Here is a 20,841-nt window from a genome sequence, read left to right on the forward strand (position 1 = left end):
AATGACAACCATTTGTGTAAAAGTCAGTTCCTCTAGAAAATTCTTGGTTGACTGTTACTTTACCAAATAAATTCTGTTCCATCTGTATTTCAGCCAACTATTAGTTTATATATGTTTTTATTTCTTATTTTTTCAGGATTACGTACCCACACATCAAGACATCTTGCATTGTCGTAAAGCAACCAAAGGAATCTCAGAGTTTGTAGTTCTGATCAATAACATTCCATTCCAATTTGTTGATGTTGGGGGCCAGCGATCTCAGAGACAAAAATGGTTTCAGTGTTTTGACTGTGTCACATCAATACTCTTTCTAGTATCATCATCAGAATTTGACCAAGTTCTGTTGGAAGATAGGTGAGTTTAGAGATAAGCACTCTTATGGTTTTGGATACATGCTAGTGTGAATTAGATGAACTTCTTATATTCGTCATTTTGTATCGAATACTTCAAGCTCCGCTACCAGTACAATCTTCAGTCATAAATGATGAGGATTTGGCTCTCCAGATGATATGAAGTCGTACACAAGTATGCATTTAATCTTTCAAATTTCTCTTTAAATTTTTATGCTGTTGAGTTTTTAAATTTCAGATTTCCTTGGTTTCTCTCTTTTATACTGTACAAGTAGTATTATGCTGACTGTATCTCATTATAAACTATTTGTTCATTGCATTTTGTTCTTTCATTGTTGAAGAAGCAAGTTATACGATTTCAATATACCACTAGTTTTAATCTTATACCATTGTCCCTCAGATCAACTAAGAAGAGTACGACAGGACATAACATGTACTGTGCGAAAGTTCAGTGAGATACAGTCAAGCACAGTGACCAGTTAAAAGGTTATTTACATAATTTTTTAACTGTTTAAAATCAATGTGAAATAACATTCCAAAAGAGTAGCACACTAAAAAACCAGTTGAAGATGCCTAATGTGTCCTTAACTATCAGGAACTACAGAAATGAATATTGCTTCTCAGGAAGCTGGAGGATACAGTATTATTATTTTGTACTGACCTAAAAGAAATACAAACCAAAAGATTTGGAGATTTCAATTCTTCTCGCTCTTTACTAAGTGTTCTTAATGGACTTGAGTTGGCGAATAAATGATCTTTCAAATCTGTTGACTAATAAGAATAGGTATTCACACATCATCATCATCATCATCATCTTATCAATGCTTTTTTGAGATTGGAGGAAGCGTTTTGATATTTACCTGTAGGGACTCACAGGGTAGGCACGAAATCAAAATCTGCTACAGAAACTTTGACACTTTTTTAGAATGTCATCCTAGCGCTGTAAACATTGTGTCAGTTTGGGTAGAAAAGTGATATCTGCTGTATATCAGTGACATGTCTTCTATGCTTCACTCTTTTAACAACCACTTACATACAGTGATGGTTTTTGTTCAGTATCACAAAGCTCACAAAATCTGGATCTTAAACTGAATCCTAGGAAGTCACAGGTCATCCTCATATCGCACAGAAAGTTGATCAGCAGACATTTTTGTGAAACAGTTCCTCCATCACTCCTCAGCTGTACCCAGTTAACATTTCAAAAAAACAGTAAAAGACCATTGCATAATCTTGGATGAGCATCTGAATTGTGAAGAACAAACTGTTGCAGTGTACTGGAAATCTCTTTCCTGCCTATATACAATCCAAAACTGTAGGAAAATATTTTTTCTTCAGATTAAACAAAAATTAGTCCAGTCCTTAGTCCTGCGAAATCTTTACTGCTTTAGTATAGTTCAACATGACACAAATAGTGTAAACTGTAGATGACTCGAGCGAAATATGAATACTTGCCTAAGATGCGTGCAACATTCAAGTGTTAAATGAAATCAGTCTTTCCTATACTGATGTTGTGTGCGACTTGATATGCGGTTCAGTTTTCACACGCTTTTTTCACTTCTTTTGTTTCGTAGTCTCTGATATCCTCAGTACCTCTCCTTCACACATATCAGATTTATCATCATTCCATAACTGCAGTTCCAGATCAGATATGCCCAGTACCTTGGCCATACTTTTGCGTAAAATTAAGTCTTTTTTCATCTCTATTTCCATTTAAGCCATACAACTAGGGAACAAATTAATCTGCAACTTGCAACTTACCCAAAGCTCCAATTGTTGCCATCAGTGTAACTTCCCTCCCAGCATATCTCAACTGGTTTCTTTCTGTCCAACAGGGAACGAGTATCTCTGCCGTGTTGTAAACAATTTATGCTTTTCTCATCCCTCCTTCCATCTCATCTTCTTTTTGGTATTATCGCTTTGTTTCTCACCCTTTATCTGGCCAGTCAACTTCTTCTTTGTTTTTATTACCACCATACTGGTGTCATTTCTGTTAGATTTCACTACTCACATTCAGCGAGAATGAACTGAGGAAATTTCTGAATGTTAAGAAGAAAGGCATTTCATAAATCCACATAACATTTTTATCATTATAATTATGAAGGTGTTTGTTTTAATGTGAAACAACTGTATATCTCAAAAAGACGATCCTACGGAAAAAAAATGTTCTAGGTGAAAAGTTAGTATCAGCAAAGGGGACATCTGTCTATGCTACAATTGGCCACCTCCTAACTACCCCTACTGTTTGGGATCGAACTCCCAATTGGCACAGAAAACCATGACATCCATGTCATTGTGCCTGGACACACTAAATGTAGTTTCTAACCAGACATTAAAACAGCTGACCATATTGTAGTGTACAATCAACTTTGCATCACTAAAGTAAATTTTGAACATAGTTTTACATTTACATCATAAATGAAATGTAGACCCAAATGCATTGGTTCCAAAAACAGGCACACTTGATGTCTGTTGATTATAGTACCATCTATCATGAATGGGAAACAATTGTTAAATGAACATAATTTTTGCCGTATAATCGAAATATGCAATAAAATGGGGAGGGGGGGGGGGTGTTTTCCATTTGAAAATGCAAAGTTGATCCCACCCACTCCGGGTTAGTTAGGAGGTAGGCTGGTTGCAGCACAGGCAGATGTCCTCTTTACTAATATCAACTTTAACCTACAACATTTCTTTTGTATAATGTGCCATTTTTGAGATATTTAGTTGTTTGAAGTTAATTAAAACAAACACCCTGTCATGGTATGGAAAGTTCGGGCAGAATGTGCTGACAAAGCCCTTGTTTGGTTGAGGTTCATTGATGATATCATCATGATCTTTAGCCAGTTAGACACCCTGTCCTCATTCCTCCCAGCCTCAACAACTCCTCATCCATTCGCTGCAGCTAACCCTCCTCAGTCCAACATGTCATCTTTCTGATGTTGACCTCTACTTCTGTGATGACTCCATACATACTTCTATTCATAGCAAGGCCACTAACCATCAATGATACTTGCATTTTGACAGCTGTCATCCCTTCCCTCCCCAGAAAACTGCTCTCATATAGTCTTTCTACCTGTGGATGGCATATCTGCAGTGATGAGAAATTCCTTGCCCAGTATGCTTAAGGTGTCACTAAGTTCATCGCAGACACACTATCCCCGAAACCTAGTCCGCAATCTGATTCCCATCTCCTGCCTCAGGCACCCTTAATCCTTCTGTTGTCCCCAAGAACGAGCTGCAAAGGAGCAACTCCTGACAACTGATAATGTCCTCTGCCAGGAAATAAGGAATGTTGTAATGCTTTTCCAATTCTCCTAAAGTGGTAGTCTGCTGCCCACCCAATCTATACAATATCCTAGTCCATCACACACTCTCCCAGCCCCTTTCACATGAGCTATATCCATGTGGAAGGCCCAGGTGCAGGACCTGTAGAGTGCACCTACCCAGCGTAACCTACCCCAGTTCCAGCATAGGCTTATTGTATTCCATCAGAGGCAGTGCCACCTGTGTAAGCAGCCACATCATTTAGTAGATCTGCTGCAGTTTTTGAACAGCATTTTATGTGGGTATGGCCAGAAACATGGCACTTCAGCAGTTATGAGAATTTCCACCCGAATGAATGACCATGACAAACTGTGAACAAAGCCGAGTCGGCCACTCAGTCACTGAACATAGTGCTCAGCATGTTTCGATTTCAATAGCTGCTTCATTACCTATGCGATCTGGATCTCTCCCTTCCCCGAAGCACGATTTTTGCTGAACTACGTAGACTGGAATCACCCCTGCAACACATCCTTTGTTCTTGTAATCCTCTTGGCTTCAGTCTCCACTTACCCCACCCTGCACCTACATCTCCCCTTTCCCAAGACCCTAACTCCACTTATCCTGCACCCACACCCTCTTCTCCCCTGCCCAAGTCTCCCCTTCCTCTCATTTGCCAGCCCCAGCTAAATGCACCAGGGGACTCACAACTCTTTTGTATGTGCGTGGCACACATGGGGCCTGTGTCATTGCAATATACCTTCCTTTTTCCATGTTGCATGTCTATCCTCCTCCTATTCTTTCTCCCCTCCTGTAAGGACCATGTCTAGTGTACAATAAGGAAAGCGAAACTTGTGAAAGTATCGGAAGACTTAGGTGGATTTCATTTTTGTCTCTCTCTTTTCTTTTTCCAACCTGTTCTTCCTCCGCATTGGTGTTTGTGGTCTCCCTGTTTGCCTTTTTTGCTCCCTGTGTGTACGCCTGAAGACTGGCTCATGACTTTGATACATAAAGGGAAACTGGGTAATGTGTAACTCCCAGCATGCAGATCAAGAGGTACGGCTCATGCATACCCCTGGTAAAGGCCTGAGCTTTTACCTTCTCAATTGCCAGTTTGTCTCTCTGTCTGGAGTTCAGGAGGTGTGACCGGAGGTGGCAACAGTTACCTGAGATGAGTATGTTCTCCCTCTGTGGGGCCCTCCCAGAAGGAAGGAGCGCACCATCAGACACACGGATAGTCATGGGGGATTCACCCGCGCTTCTGTCTATTAAATGGAAATGGAATGAGGCCAAAGACCCTATGAATTTTCCAGTTGCACCCCACCACCTCATGGTATCAAGCTCAGGAGGAAGTCAGAACTTTGCTGCAGTGAACCTGTTCATCATTCAGCAAGGTGTGGATACAATTGCAGACCCACCAAAGTCCTGCACTTGCGTACACAGTCTATCTTTGCTTCTAGACAGACAATGCCTTTCAAGCTCAAAAACTGCTTAAAGTAACGCTCCTTCACGGATAACCTGTTCATGTAAAGGTCTATCGAACACTGAATTTTTCACATGGTGTCATAGACACTCGGCTGCTTGATGGTGTGATTGAGGGAGATACACAACATTATCTCTCTGATCAGGGCATAACAACAATAGTCCACGAGGTTATGAATAGGTTTGATGCAGAATTAGTGCCTACCCGCACTCTTTTCTTAACATTTGGTACAGTAGAGCTCCCATCGAAGATCAAGGTGGCCTATGAAGTCATCATCATCTGACCCTACATAAAAATCTCAATGTGTTGCTACCAATGTCAGCATTATAACCATACTTGCATGTCCTGTAAAAACACAGCCAAATGTGTAACTTTTAGCAAGGATGTTCACGAGGGAGACTGCCCACCACCTTCTCCCTGCTGCATCAACTGCCGTGGCAATTGTGCCACTTTATCCTGCGAATGCCCTTTGTACCTCAATGAGCAAGCCATTCAGGAGATTCAGGGAATGATAAGGTACCCTTCAATGTTTCAAAATGTTAGCTAGCAGAAAGCCTTGCCTACCACTATCCAGCAGTTACAGTGTCATTGTTGCTACATCATGATCCACGAAAGATAGGATCCCACAGACCTGAGACCTCCAGTTCAGTGCTACAGTTGTGAAATTGCCTGGTGCTAAGGTGACATTCTCATCTCCATCCACAAAAGCTGCTCAACGCGCAAAAGAACCTTTGCCCACACCAGTGAAGTCACCTGTGGTGTGGTGCGACCAGAACAACTGAAATTGAAAAAGAAATAATCTGGAGATAATTTTTGCGCACCTCAAGTGAGCAAACATCTGGGTCCACATCTGACAAACACAAAGGTACTAAGAAGTCGAACAAAGACAAAACGTTCGTCCCAGTCTCCAAATCAGAGATCCCCTCTAATGTTGACACCGCACAACATATCTGTCCGCTACACCTCCATTTCACCCGTGTGAATCACCAACCGATTCTCCACCTGGAAGGTTACTGGTACCTCTGAAAAAATAATGAAATGGGATTCTCCAGCCTCAGGACCCTGTAGAAGTATGCAGCCAAAATCTGGCACCTTGCAGCGACCCCCCAGGGGGTCCACAACTCTTTTGTGGACACGTGCGTAGCGAGCACGGGACCCCGAGCTAATGTGGCCCTCCTTCCTTTCCAGGCTGCATACCTTCCCTTCCCTTTCCGCATCCCTCCCCGTCCCCCATCTTCGCCCCCCCCCCCCCCCCCTCACCTCTGGCTCTTTCCTTCCCTTTCTCCCCCTCTGGGAGTATGGTTTGTGCCTACGTCCGGAGACGGACGCTCGAAACTGTTCCAAATTCCTTGCTTTTCCACTTGCAAGTCCTCGTCCTTCCTCTGTCCTTCTCTTTTCCTTCCCTCTTCTCCTTGCCCTTTTCTCCGCTGCGGCATTTGAGACCCCCTTTTCTTTCCTTTCCCTTTCTCTTTTTTCCTCCCTGTGCGTGTCTGAAGGCCGACCCACGCACTTCCATGCGTAGCCGGTGACGGGGTAACGCGTAATTCCCCGCCCCGGGTAGACAGGTAGGACACGTACGTACCCCCTGGTAACGGCCAGGCCCAGGGAGGGGTGATTACCCGAGCTGATACCTTCCGAAAGTGCCGATTGGTCCCTCCGTCCGTTTGTCGGGAGGTGTGACCTGAGGTGTGAACAATCACCTAAGGCGGGTGTGCCCTCGGTGAGGGCCCCCACAAGGGAGGAGTGCGCCATCGGAGACGCCGGTAATCATGGGGGATTCTTCCGCAATGGTTTCCTCACCTTCCACTATGTCTGCTCACAAACGTAAGTTCACTGAGTCTCAGCCACAGACGGTTCTTCCATCGTTGCCACAGTTCCTTGTTGTTTCTCGGTCTGACGAAGGTCACGACTTTTCCACGGTCAACCCTTTCATTATTCAGAAAGGTGTCGACGCAATAGCGGGTCCTGTAAAATCTTTTTCCAGGTTACGGAATGGCACCCTGTTGTTAGAAACACACAGTGCCCTCCAGGCTCAAAAATTGCTGCGTACTTCTCTGCTCCACACCTTCCCTGTCCGGGTGGAACCGCACCGTACCTTAAATTCCTCGCGTGGAGTCGTTTACACACGCTCCCTCGATGGATTGTCTGACGAAGAAATTCAGCACTATCTGTCTGACCAAGGCGTCACGGCTGTTCATCGGGTTATGAAAAGGGTTGACTCGAACATCATTCCAACCCGCACTGTCTTCTTGACATTTGACAAAGTTCAACTCCCATCAAAAATCAAAGCAGGCTATGAGATAATTTCCGTTCGCCCTTATATCCCAAACCCTACGCGTTGCTATCGATGTCAGCGGTTCAATCACACCAGCCAGTCCTGTTCCAATCCGGCCAAATGTGTTACGTGTGGCAGGGATGCCCATGAGGGTGCTTGTCCACCTCCATCCCCTCGCTGCATCAACTGTATGGGTGACCACGCTGCTTCCTCTCGAGATTGCCCTGTTTTTAAGGACGAAAAGCTGATCCAGGAAATAAGAGTGAAGGAAAAGGTGTCGACCTTTGCTGCTCGAAAGTTACTCGCCAGTCGACAGCCCACTGTGCCTCAGAAAGGAAAATACAGCGCTGTCCTTGCTTCTCCTCAGCCAACAAAGGAGGCGGCCACGCAGACTTGCGACCTCACATTTAGTACCACGGTCGTCAGATCGGCCAGCGCAAAGATCGCCCGTTCAACCTCACCTCTTTCGCCTGCCCACTCTATGGCTCACCCTTCGTCGGGTTCTGCTAAATCTCGAGCCCAAAAGTCAGACGCCAAGTCTTCAAAAAAAAGAGCATTCTCGTGAAGAGTTTTTACGTACTGCAACTTCACAACCGTCGGTTCCTCCTTCATCTAAACATACCTCCAAGAAGGCTACGAAGAAACACAGTTCCTGTCCTTCTCCGCCAAGGCGTGTCCCATCTACAGCACCACCTGGCGGAAATCGCCCTCGGCCATCTTCTGTGTCGCCGAGGCGCACTGTTGGTGGCCGGTCAACTGGCCGATCGTTGGTGGCAGGAGGTGCTCCTGACCAACCTATGGATCAGGATCTTCTGCCTTCGACTGAATGCCATTCCATGCTGTCGGTCGCAAGCTCTGAGCAGTCGTTGAGTTGACAGCACCCTTGGTCACATTCCTCCATTTTCTGTTCACCCTATGTCCATTATCCACTGGAATATCCGCGGCATTCGCGCCAATCGGGATGAATTGTCGATCCTCTTACGATCCTACTCGCCGGTCATCTTCTGTCTTCAGGAAACAAAGCTGCGTCCCCATGACCGCTTTGTTCTCCCTCATTTTCAGTCCGTCCGATATGACCTCCCCTCTGTTGAAGGCACTCCAGCCCATGGAGGACTCATGATTCTGCTCCATGATACTCTCCATTATCACCCAATCCCCTTAAACACTTCCTTCCAAGCTGTCGCCGTCCGTCTTTCCCTTTCTGGATACACGTTCTCTCTTTGTACGGTATACATTCCATCGTCTACACCAATGGCACGAGCTGATCTCCTTCATCTTCTTGATCAGCTTCCACCCCCCTATTTGCTGGTTGGGGACTTCAATGCCCACCACCCGCTTTGGGGATCTCCACATCCTTGTCCACGTGGCTCACTATTGCTAGACGTCTTCCACCAAGCGGATCTAGTCTGCCTCAACACTGGGGTCCCCACATTTTTGTCTGCCTCCACGGCAAATTTATCCCATTTGGACCTTGCGGTCGGTACTGTTCCGCTAGCTCGGCGCTTCGAATGGTTCGCCCTTGATGATACACACTCGAGTGACCACTTTCCATGTGTTCTTCGACTGCAGCCTCAACTGCCATATATGCGCTCGCGACGCTGGAAGTTTGCCCAAGCCGATTGGACACATTTTTCGTCTCTAGCGACATTCGATGACCGTCGCTTTCCCAGCGTCGACGATGAGGTCACACATTTTACCGACGTTATTCTCACAGCTGCGGAACGTTCAATACCACGCACCTCCGAATTGCCCCGGCGCCCTCCAGTTCCTTGGTGGAACGAGGCATGCCGTGACGCAATACGTGAGCGGCGACGTGCTCTTCGCATTTTCCGTCACCATCCAACTTTGGCCAACTGTATCCGATATAAGCAGCTCCGTGCGCGATGCCGTCGCGTCATCCGCGATAGCAAGAAGGCAAGCTGGAAATTCTTTACTAGCTCATTTAACAACTTCACTCCCTCCTCGGAAGTTTGGAGTCGGCTTCGACGGTTCTCAGGCGCGCCTAGTTTCTCCCCGGTCTCTGGGCTCACTGTCGCGCATGATACCTTTGTGGACCCCGTCGCAATTTCTAACTCATTGGGTCAGCACTTTGCTGAGATTTCGAGCTCTTCAAATTACCCGCCAGCGTTTCTCCCGAAGAAACGTGCAGCGGAAGTGCGACATCTTGCTTTCTCCTCTCAAAATCGCGAAAGCTACAATACTGTTTTCTCCATGCGCGAACTCCAACATGCACTCTCTTCTTCTCGCTCCTCCGCCCCAGGACCGGATGGTATCCATGTCCAAATGTTGCTGCATTTATCAACCCATGCCCACTTATATCATGAACAATTTTCTCCAGAAACGCCAAACGGTAGCAATATTTTTTGATCTGGAGAGAGCGTACGATACCTGTTGGAGGACAGGCATCCTCCGCACACTGTTCTCTTGGGGCTTTAGAGGCCGGCTGCCCCTTTTTCTTCGCGAATTTATGGCAGAGCGCACATTTAGGGTGCGGGTGAACACTACTCTCTCCCGTACTTTCTCCCAAGAAAACGGGGTACCCCAGGGCTCCGTGCTGAGTGTTGTACTGTTTGCCATCGCCATTAATCCAATTATGGATTGTCTCCTTCCTGATGTCTCGGGCTCCCTCTTTGTGGACGATTTTGCGATCTACTACAGCTCTCAACGGACCAGCCTTCTTGAACGACGTCTTCAAGGATGTCTCGATCGCCTCCACTCGTGGAGCATCGAAACCGGCTTCCGTTTCTCACCCAGTAAGACCGTTTGTGTTAATTTTTGGCGACGTAAGGAGTTTCTTCCGCCCTCCTTACATCTAGGTCCTGTCAACCTTCCGTTTTCCGACGTCGCTAAATTCTTGGGTCTTATGTTTGACAGAAAACTGTGCTGGTCCTCCCACGTTTCCTATCTTTCGGCTCGCTGTCTGCGTTCCCTTAACACCCTCCGTGTCCTGAATGGTACCTCTTGGGGAGCGGACCGGGTGGTCCTTCTCCGCCTCTATCGCGCCTTAGTGCGCTCGAAATTGGATTATGGAAGCATAGTCTACTCCTCTGCTCGGCCGTCTATTCTTCGGCGTCTCGACTCTATCCACCACCGTGGATTACGTTTAGTGTCTGGAGCCTTTTACACCAGCCCTGTGGAAAGCCTTTATGCTGAGACTGCTGAACCTCCGCTGTCCAATCGGCGGGCAGTCCTTCTGAGTCGTTATGCTAGCCATCTGTCTTCCATGCCTGCTAATCCAGCCCATAACCTTTTTTTCGACGCCTCCTTTGATGTCGGGTATGCAGGCCACTCCTCCTCCCTACTACCCCCGGGAGTCCGCTTCCGTCAACTGCTCCATTCTCTTTCCTTCCGCTTTCCTAAAACCTTCTTGACAACTTGGGGTACAGCACCGCCTTGGCTCCGTCCCCGGATCGACTTGCTCAGAGACCTATGTCAATTTCCCAAGGATGGTACCCCTACACTTGTTTACCGTCGGGCATTTGCTGCTCTATGTGCACAAATGACGGAAGCCACATTTATTTACACCGATGGCTCGAAAACATCGTTAGGTGTAGGGAGTGCCTATATTGTTGGCGACACCCCAAATCACTTTCGGCTTCCCGACCAGTGTTCGGTTTATACTGCGGACCTTTACGCTGTTCTCCAGGCTGTCCACTACATCCGCCGCCATCAGCGGATACAGTACGTAATCTGCTCAGATTCTCTCAGCTCTCTCCTAAGTCTCCAAGCTCTTTACCCTGTGCACCCTCTGGTCCACCGGATTCAGGACTGTCTGCGCTTGCTCCACCTGGGGGGCGTCTCAGTGGCGTTCCTCTGGCTCCCGGGACACGCTGGTATCTGTGGAAATGAGGCGGCCGATATAGCGGCCAAGGCTGCAGTCTCTCTTCCTCGGCCAGCTCTTCAGTCTCTTCCGTTTACCGATCTACGGAGCGGTTTATGTCGCCAAGTTACTCATTTATGGCATGCGCATTGGTCAACACTTCCCCACAATAAATTGCGGGAAGTGAAAGCCGTTCCTTGCGCTTGGACCTCTTCCTCCCGAACGCGTCGTCGGGAGGAGGTAATTTTAGCTCGAATCCGGATAGGGCACTGTCTTTTTAGTCATCGACATCTTTTAAGCGGTGATCCTCCCCCACTCTGTCCCCACTGCTCTCAGCTGTGGACGGTCAGACACCTTTTAATTGAATGCCCCTATTTTATTCCGTTACGCCCCCGTCTACAGCTATCGCCTGATCTATCGTCGATTTTAGCAGATGACACGCGCTCAGCTGACCGCGTTCTACAGTTTATTAGTGACAGTGAAATGACGTCAGTCATTTGAAGCTTTTTTTGGGGGGACAACCAACCCCTTTCTATAGTGGACTTGTAAGCATTCCTTCTGCCTTTAGTTTCTCAAATTTTCTGACTTTGTTTCCATTGCTGCTGATTTTAAATTTCGTTTTTTTCCTGTTTTCTACGTCACGGGCTGGGCGCTAATGACCATTGAAGTTTTGCGCCCTAAAAAAAAAAAAAAAAACCCTTGCAGCAACCGAACTAATTGTCCCTAAGGAGAGAAATATCTCCTATCATCTAACATGGCTGTTTTGCAATGGAACATTTGTGGCATCAGATCACACAGAGCAGACTTACAACTCCTTTTGCAATTGGAATGCCCAGTTGATTTGTGCTTCTAAGAAACGAAATTACACCCTCAAGACCACTTTGTCCTCTTACACTTCACTCCAGTTATGTTTTGGGTTTCCTTCAGAGGAAGGAACTGCAGCTCATGGGGGAATCATGATGTTCATTCTGGATGACACCCATAGTCAAACCATTTCTTTGAACACCCAGTTACAAGCTGTTGCCATTTTGTCTTCCTCTCCCCCGTTATACCTTTACTCTTTGTAATATCTACATACACCCGTCATCTGATCTCACCACACTACACATACTGCTGCTTATCACTCAGCTCTCTCAACACTTTCTTCTACTCGGCAATTTTAATGCCCACCATACCATTTGGGGCTCTCTGAGAGCCTGTCTGAGAAGCTCTTTCCTGTCAGATATTCTCAACCGGTGTACTCTCTTTTTCTCAACACTGGTGAATACACATTTCTTTCAGATTCCACACACAGTTTCCCACACGTGGATCTCTCATTCTGAAATGCACAGATTGCCCACAATCTAGAGTGGTCCATCCTCTCAAACCCATATGTCAGTGACCATTATCTGTGCATAATTCATCTGCTAAAGTGTGTCTCATCTGTGTGGAAGACCAGCTGTCAGCTTGCTAGAGCTGGCTGGAGGCTCTGCTCTTCACTGGCAACCTTCGATAAACGACATTTCCGCGGCAGGTACGATCATGTAGAGTACCTTACGAATATTATCCTTACTGCCTCAGAATGTTCGATCTTGTGATCCTATTCTCTACCTCGACATATCCCAGTCCCCTGGTGGGCTGAGGAATGCCGTGATGGGCTTTGCACACAGACACATGCGTCTTTGAATGCCATCACACAGAGGAGAACTGTATTCATTATGAACAATTGTATGCAGAGTGTTGTCACTTTATCAGAGATAGCAAAAAAGCTTGTTGGGAATGTAAATAAAACTTAATGGGGTCGTTGTGGGGATGTTGTGAGGGTGACATGGTATTAGAAGGTGGAAAGTGTAACATACCATGTCACCTTCACACCCTGTAAAATTCCCCTTTTGTAATGTCCTCAGAGTTCTTAGCGGTTCATCTTGGGGAGCGGATCGCACTGTCCTGCTTCGCTTGTATCGGTCCATAGTCCGATCGAAGCTGGATTATGGGAGCTTCGTCTACTCGTCCGCTCGGCCATCCCTCTTACGCCGGCTCAACTCCATCCACCATCGGGGGATACGTCTTGCGACCGGAGCCTTCTACACTAGTCCTGTCGAGAGTCTTTACGCTGAAGCTGCCGAGTTACCGTTGACCTACCGGCGCGACATACTGCTGTGTCGGTATGCCTGCCGGCTGTTGTCTATGCCCGACCACCCCTCTTACAAGTCCTTCTTCGCTGATTCTCTCGACCGTCAGTACGGGTTATATGTGTCTGCCCTGCTGCCCCCCGGAGTCCGCTTCCGTCGCCTGCTTCGACAATTGGATTTTGCCCTCCCTACCACCTTCAGAGAGGGTGAGAGCCCGACACCACCTTGGCTCCAGGCTCCGGTTCGTATTTATCTCGACCTCAGCTCACTCCCGAAGGAGGGTACTCCGGCTGCTGTGTATTGCTCACGGTTTGTCGAACTTCGTGCTCGACTTGCTGGTCACACCTTTATTTACACCGATGGCTCCAAAACTGACGATGGTGTCGGCTGTGCCTTTGTCGTCGGGACCGCCACCTTTAAATACCGGCTCCTTGACCAATGTTCCAGCTTTACGGCCGAGCTTTTTGCTCTCCATCAGGCCATTCAGTATGCCCGCCGCCACCGCCATTCATCGTATGTCCTCTGCACTGACTCACTCAGTGCTCTTCAGAGCCTTGGGGCTCCCTATCCGGTCCATCCCTTGATTCACCGAATACAGCAGTCCCTCCATTGTTTCGCTGATAATGGCGGTTCTGTCAGCCTTCTGTGGGTCCCCGGACATGTAGGAGTGCCTGGGAATGAGGCTGCGGATGCTGCAGCCAAGGCTGCAGTCCTCCAGCCTCGCCCAGCCTCCAATTGTGTCCCGTCATCTGACGTTTGTGGGGATGTCTGTAAGAGGCTTGTGTCCTTGTGGTGGGATGCTTGGTCATCCCTCCAAGGAAACAAGCTCCGGGCAGTCAAACCGCTCCCAACTGCTTGGTCAACTTCCTCCCGACCATCTCGGCGCGAGGAGGTCCTTCTGACCAGGTTGCGGATTGGGCATTGCCGGTTTAGCCACCGCTACCTGCTCTCTGGTGACCCAGCCCCACAGTGCCCTTGTGGTCAGGCATTAACGGTGCGCCATGTTTTATTGTCGTGTCCCCGTTTTAGTCAATTTCGTGTTGTCCTGTCCCTGCCATCTACCTTACCGGATGTTTTAGCTGATGACGCTCGAGCAGCTGCTCGTCTTCTGCGTTTTATAACTTTAACTGGCTTGACCAAAGACATTTAACCTTTTACTTATTTCATCTGCATCTTTGTCCGGTCCATTTGATGTCCCCCCATCCCCTTGAGTTTTAGCAGGTTCCTTGTGCTCTGACACCAGTGACTGGGCGCTAATGACCTCAGCAGTTGAGCGCCCTTAAACCCTAACAAAAAAAAAAAAAAAAAAAAAAAAAAAAAATTCCCCTTTTGTGCTAATCTGGTAACTGTCTCTCCTACATCTTCACATTCAGTTCTTCCATGGCTAGTTGTGAAGAATGACTACTCAGCACTGGTATGAAAATTGTTTTAATGAAGACCTAATTTTATAAAATTAAATTTATTCTTTTATTGGCCTGCACATCCATTCCAAATTGTTGGATATTTGAGCATTTGGATGTTTCTTTGGCAAATTCAGACACAGTTTCCTGGATTTGTGGACCGTAGAGACCGATGCAGTGCAAGAATGTTCATTGGTATCATTGGGCTTCATCCTGGGTAGTACAAGGGTAATTTTCACTAAAGTCCACTGACACTGTACAGCGACTTTTGCATCAGATGATTCGTAAAGTGTCGTATAATATTTTGATTGAGAATTGGTAATATATAATGTGGAGCAACCTTTTCCAATTTAGATGAGAAAGTCAGTAAAGTTTGTGTGTATGTAATCGTTTGTGTTTTGCCTATTATAATCTGTTAATGAAAATCGATGATTTCATCTTCAGCACAGTTGTTTAGGACACTTGGTATAGCACAGTAGATACATGCAGAGGTTGTGCTTTCATATACTGCCATTTTTGTGAGATGTTTACAGCTTTCTTGAAATAATGATACATTTATGTTGTGATAAATGGTACAGGTACATACTGAGAGGATACCGTTAGCCCCCGGCAAAACACATCATTTTGGGCAAAGTTAACCAAATGTAGAAAAATCTACTTTACCTTTTGGATATTCACTTTTAAAATTTGAGTAAGTTTTGTATGAATTGTCTAAAACCAACCTCTTTCAGTTTCTTCTTCCATATCATCCTTCCAATTACTTTCAGTAATTGTGGTTTCAGTAGTCTGAGACTGCAGACATGTGTGCAAGTTGAGGTTTTGTGTGTGTGTGTGTGTGTGTGTGTGTGTGTGTGTGTGTGTGTCTATTTATTGCTGACAAAGGCCTTAATGGCCAAAAGCCTATTGCGACTCAGCATATCCACTATATGGTGAGTGGTAACTTTCCTTCTCTAATATTGTTACATTCCATCGTGGATTTTCCATTGTTTGATTCCAATTACATTTATTTTTATTTTGTATCCCACGCAGTTCCCTTATCAACACATTTGTTCTATTGTCGCACATGATTACTCCTTCGATCTGTCTCAGCACCTTAATTTCCACTGCCGTTAACTTTTGTTTTATCTTTATTGTTTCTGCTGTAGTTCCTGCTGCGTATGATAAATCAGAACGTACCATGCCTATACGTATTTTTATTTTCACCTCAGTTGTCATAAATTTGTTTCTGCATACAGTATTTTGCCGGCATCCGGCCAGCCTTACTGCCTTTGTCACTTGATTTTCCACTTCCTTGGGTAAGTCTTCTTAGCAAGTGATAACAGTTCTTTAATAATTAAAGCTCATCACTTGTTCAATTGGCACACTATCTACTACTGAGCAAGGTGGCACAGTGGTTAGCACACTGGACTCACATTCGGGAGGACTACGGTTTAAACCCTCTTTACGTTATCTGATTTAGTTTTTCCGTCATTTCACTAAATTGCATCAGGTAAATGCTGGGATGTTTCCTGTGAAAGGGCACGGCTGACTTCCTTCCCCGTCCTTCCCTAATCCGATGGGACTGCTGACCTTGCTGTTAGGTCTCCTCTCCCAAATCAACCAACCAACCAACACTATCTAATTTTAATTTACATTTTACAGGTGCTTTTGATATTACTTTGAGTTTTTTTAGATGAGATTTCCTTGTTGTATTCCTTTTGTGTTATTAAATTGGTGAAGTAATCTTTGTAAATTGCCCCCATTATTCGCTACCAGTACAGCATGAGCAGCATAACATACAATATTTATGACTTCAGTTTTTAGTTTCTTCTGTTGTTCAGGCTTGGTTCTGCTAGAACCCTTTTTGTTAAAAATATTTTGTGCTTGATGTGCTGGTATTCAGAAACATTGGAAGTATTTTGAAATTTTTGCTGAGAACAATTCAGTTACCTGGGGATAGTCAGCAACTGAATTTGTTTCTTCTTTGTACCTAAGTGTAACTTGTTATGGTTATGTTACCAGTCAGCAAGTCCATATTCCATCAAGACATATAGCTTGTAAATCTTTCCAATCTTTGGTACTTTAACACAATCATTTAATTAAATGGAATAGAACATGATGTTACTGTAAAATTTCTGTATCCTTCAGAACAGTAGCCATCATTCCGTTGGCTGAAATGGGAGAATATCTGCCCAGGTTTCATTCCTAGTGTGCTCGTTATCGAATGTCCTAAAACATCAACTGAAAGTATTTCCCAATTTTTAGATGACTGTATATGCTTCATTCAGGAAAAAATGAGTCTACTGTGTCTAGTATTGCTCAGAAAGTTGAATTAACTTGAGCTGTTTTTAAAAAGATTTTGGTTGCATCTATATTTCTGTAAGTTTAAAACTTAAAATTTCAGTTGGGTCAAAGTACATTATTCAAGACCTTTGAAATTTCAATTGTTTATTTTAGCATTTTAAGAAAAAATTAAAAGCTATCATTTATTACAAAATAAAAAACTAACAAAGGAAAAACCATTAATTTTATTTTTCATTTGATTGACCATTGATTATTTTATAAAAGCTTTTTTACAGATTCTCTCTCTTCATTTATGGGATATTCAATGTAATGGCAAACCATGTTTTTTGGAAAATAAAATATTAAAATGTCATTTGTGCCTTCCTTTATGCTTATACTTAAAGATATGAGGGGTTTTCATACAATCCTTGTATTATAGTGTGTGCAACCTGAAATTGTATGTGTTTGGATGAAAATTAAATAAAATGGTAACTTATTTTCAAAATATTAACAAGTGTCATTTTGTGTCATAACAGTGTTGAAAAGGACAAAGTATCCAAACTTTTAAGTGTCATGAAATAGAAACAGAAATAAAAATGCTGAAAATGGTTGTGGTTATTTATCTCCATAGTGAGAATAAATGTGTTAAGTTTCATCCAAATCTGAGGTGGTGGGAGTATGTCCTGGATGACTTTACATGGAATGACCCTAAACTAAGAAATGAACATTGACAGGCTAGTACTCTGTGTGTACTTCTTTTATTAATCATTCGTTTTTCAGTTACGATAAACTAATTTCAATTTAAGCTCAATACACATGGAAAGAAACTCTGTCGTGTACCATATGAAGTGTGCACTTCATATGCTGTGCCCTGATATGTGTGTGTTTACAAAGACATCCTGTTTCCTTAAACTTCTGCATCCACTGATAACTGAAACATCTGGTCGATAGAGCCTTGTTTAATGTGGACCTGTATTTCCGGTGCGCCGCAGTTGGGGACTCACTGTTGCAGAACTCCATCATGTAAAATGCCATCTCTGTTGGTCTGGCAGCCATGTTATTGTAAGTCACTGTGGGGGAAAAAAAAGTTTCTTGAGTTGCTGCATCCATACATACAGAACATTTATAAATTAGTTGTACAAAAGTATCTTTTAATTGTGAAAAAGATAAATAGCTTCCAAAAATGTTTGATACACCACTGAATGCAGTATATCATCAAGTTTTATTTAAAAATGTACGCTGTGGCTATTTTTTGTAATATGACAAATGCCCCACCTCTAATTAGTTTCATGCCAAATCCTGTGAAGTAGGTCTTGATGTATTGTGGCAACTGTTTTTGTTATCTGTTGCCACAGATAATTGCTGTTTCCCAGAAGCAGAGGAACAAGTACTCTGTATTTAGTGTAATCCCATACACAGAAGACCATTGGGTTAAATCTGGTGATCATGGTGGCCAGGATATTGTTCCATCATATCCAGTCTAAGTCCACACATTCCTATGGAAATATGTGACATCTTCCATATGATAATGTGGTGGTGTGACATTCTGCTGGAAAATAAATTCTTTGCCCATGTCCTGTTGGGACTGAGGAATCGGATAATATTCAGGTATGTCCCGGTACGATGTGCCAGTCACAGTTGACTTGGCAGAAAAGAAAGGACTGTAAATCTTGTTACAATTTAAAGTGCAAAAACATTTATCTTAGGCGAATCTCGTGCGTGTTCAATTATGTGTCATGGTTTCTGTTCACCCCATATCCGAACATTAAGGTGATTAACTTTACCGCAGGTATGGAAGGCGACTTCATCACTGAATCCAATTTTACTAATAAAATCATCTTCAGTCTGCATTTTGTTAAACATTTCTGCACAAAACTAATTGCATTTTTCTTTGTCACTTTCTCTTAAAGCTTGCAACATTTCTAGTTTTTAGGGTTGAATGATAACTGTTGATACCTTGCACACTGTAACACTAGGCACATTCAATTATAAGTGACATGTCTCGCTGATTTACCTGGACTACAAAGGTGAAACTGCTGAATTTCTTAAATTGGTGCATCAGAGACAGCTGGCCAACCCTGACGTGCTGCCCTATGTGATATGCAGCTAGTTTGGTTTAAATAATTATACCAGTTCGTATTTGATGCTGTGGTTTCTGCTATTTTGTCCTGAATTGTTTCTGAACTGTAGTAGCAGATTTGGATTCATGAAACCATAAACAACACTGCACCCACTCTGCGCTGTTATTTCATCACTGTTATATGACTCCACGATGAATGTTGGAATAACTCATTTGCGCTTTCCATGTAGCAGGAATGTTGGGAACTAAGAGTTTTAGGCAGAAATAAAACTTAAAGATACACTGCATTCAGTGCTCTGTCAAATGTTTCTGCAAGTTCTTTACCCTTTTAACAAAAGGTTACTTTTATTTAACTTATTTATAAACACCCTGTATTATCATATAGTACCTTACCCCAATACAAAAGTTTTTACAATTACTCGAAAGTGATCATTTTGAATAACACTATGTAGGTGCAGAAAGAACCACAGTCCAAAATTTGATTGTGACTGCAGAGCAATGAACATTTCTCTTGTATCGTGCTGTTTTTATTATGAGAGCCTTGCTATAGCAAATGAGGTGATTAGAAAATTTTTCTCTTGAGAACTTCTTGCCACTGATAACCCATTACACTCCAAAAAGAAATGAAAGATAAATTAATAATCATTATGAGAGATACTTTGATTGATGTTTCAGTGAGTTTAGTAGTAAGGGCCATCCATCATTCAATGTACCATGTGCTCACTGTGTTGACTGTTTTGTAGACACATGCAGCACCTTGGGAAGCGTGGCTGGCTGTGCACCAGCAACACTGTCCCCCAGTACTGCAATCTGTCAATCACAAAATAATTTTAAATTGAGTATAAATGGTTATTATTATTATTATTATTATTATTATTATTATTATTATTATTGATTTAAGCCCACTAAGGAATGCTTGTGACTAGTTAATCTTCGATGCTCCCTTCCGTTCCCAATATTTCTTGAGCCATGCTGATAATTTCTCCTTCCTCTCCTGTGAAAGGGGCTTCCGATGTTTAGGGACTCTAGGCAATGGGTCCAAGACTCTACCATAGCACAAAATTTGGAATGACCTTCTACCTCAAGATCAGATATCCCAGCTGAATCCAAGTCCTTTAGTACTTCATTAAGCCACAAGCTTCCAGTCTTCTAGCTTTTAGCCAATGAGAAGATTTTCTTGGTAAGCTTATTGTTGTTCATCATTGTGGGTGGCCATAGAACTTGAGCCTCCTACGTCGCATACCGGTGTTGGCTAATTCTAACTGTTGATACAGTTCAGGATTAGACTTCAGTCGATAGGTTCCATCTGGGAGCAATCTTGGGCCATGAATTTTTCTGAGAATACGTCTTCTCCAGGTCATTCATTGTGGCTTACAGAAACTGTGGTGTGACAGCAGTTCTGTAACGACAGACATAAGCAGTCTCTGAAATGCACTTCTTACTGTACAGATTGTGGGACAGATGGTATGCTGCGTTGAGCTTTCTCTACCATTGGGGTGGTCCCTTTCACCAAGGTACAGAAAGTGATTGACGCTCCCATTCGTTCCATGTATGGTCATCAAAGGCGTGTTAGTGGAGTGCCGGTTCTCAAAGTATTTGGTCTTGTCAAACGATATTTGTAGCCCGGACTTCACCGCTGTCTCATGCAGGGCTTGGACAACAGTGACAGCATCATCAGCAAGGCACCTTATCTCAATTCTTTGGGTCTCGACTCCAATGGTAACTGGTTTGATCCCTTAGTGTACATTCCCAGGTTTTGATGACTTTTTCAGGCTCTAGATTGAACAGAATGGGTGTTG

General features: G+C 44.1%; 1 protein-coding gene across 1 annotated transcript in view; it reads left to right on the plus strand.

Annotated features, from left to right (window-relative positions):
- LOC126473216 (guanine nucleotide-binding protein subunit alpha homolog) overlaps positions 1–20,841 on the plus strand; it is an 81,191-nt gene that overhangs the window by 44,391 nt on the left and 15,959 nt on the right. The window contains exon 3 of the mRNA XM_050100127.1: positions 137–354. Coding sequence (XP_049956084.1) covers positions 137–354 — 218 coding nt within the window. The remainder of the gene's footprint in view (positions 1–136; positions 355–20,841) is intronic.

The sequence above is a fragment of the Schistocerca serialis genome, chromosome 4 (assembly GCF_023864345.2).
Source record: "Schistocerca serialis cubense isolate TAMUIC-IGC-003099 chromosome 4, iqSchSeri2.2, whole genome shotgun sequence".
Taxonomy (NCBI): Eukaryota; Metazoa; Arthropoda; class Insecta; order Orthoptera; family Acrididae; genus Schistocerca; species Schistocerca serialis.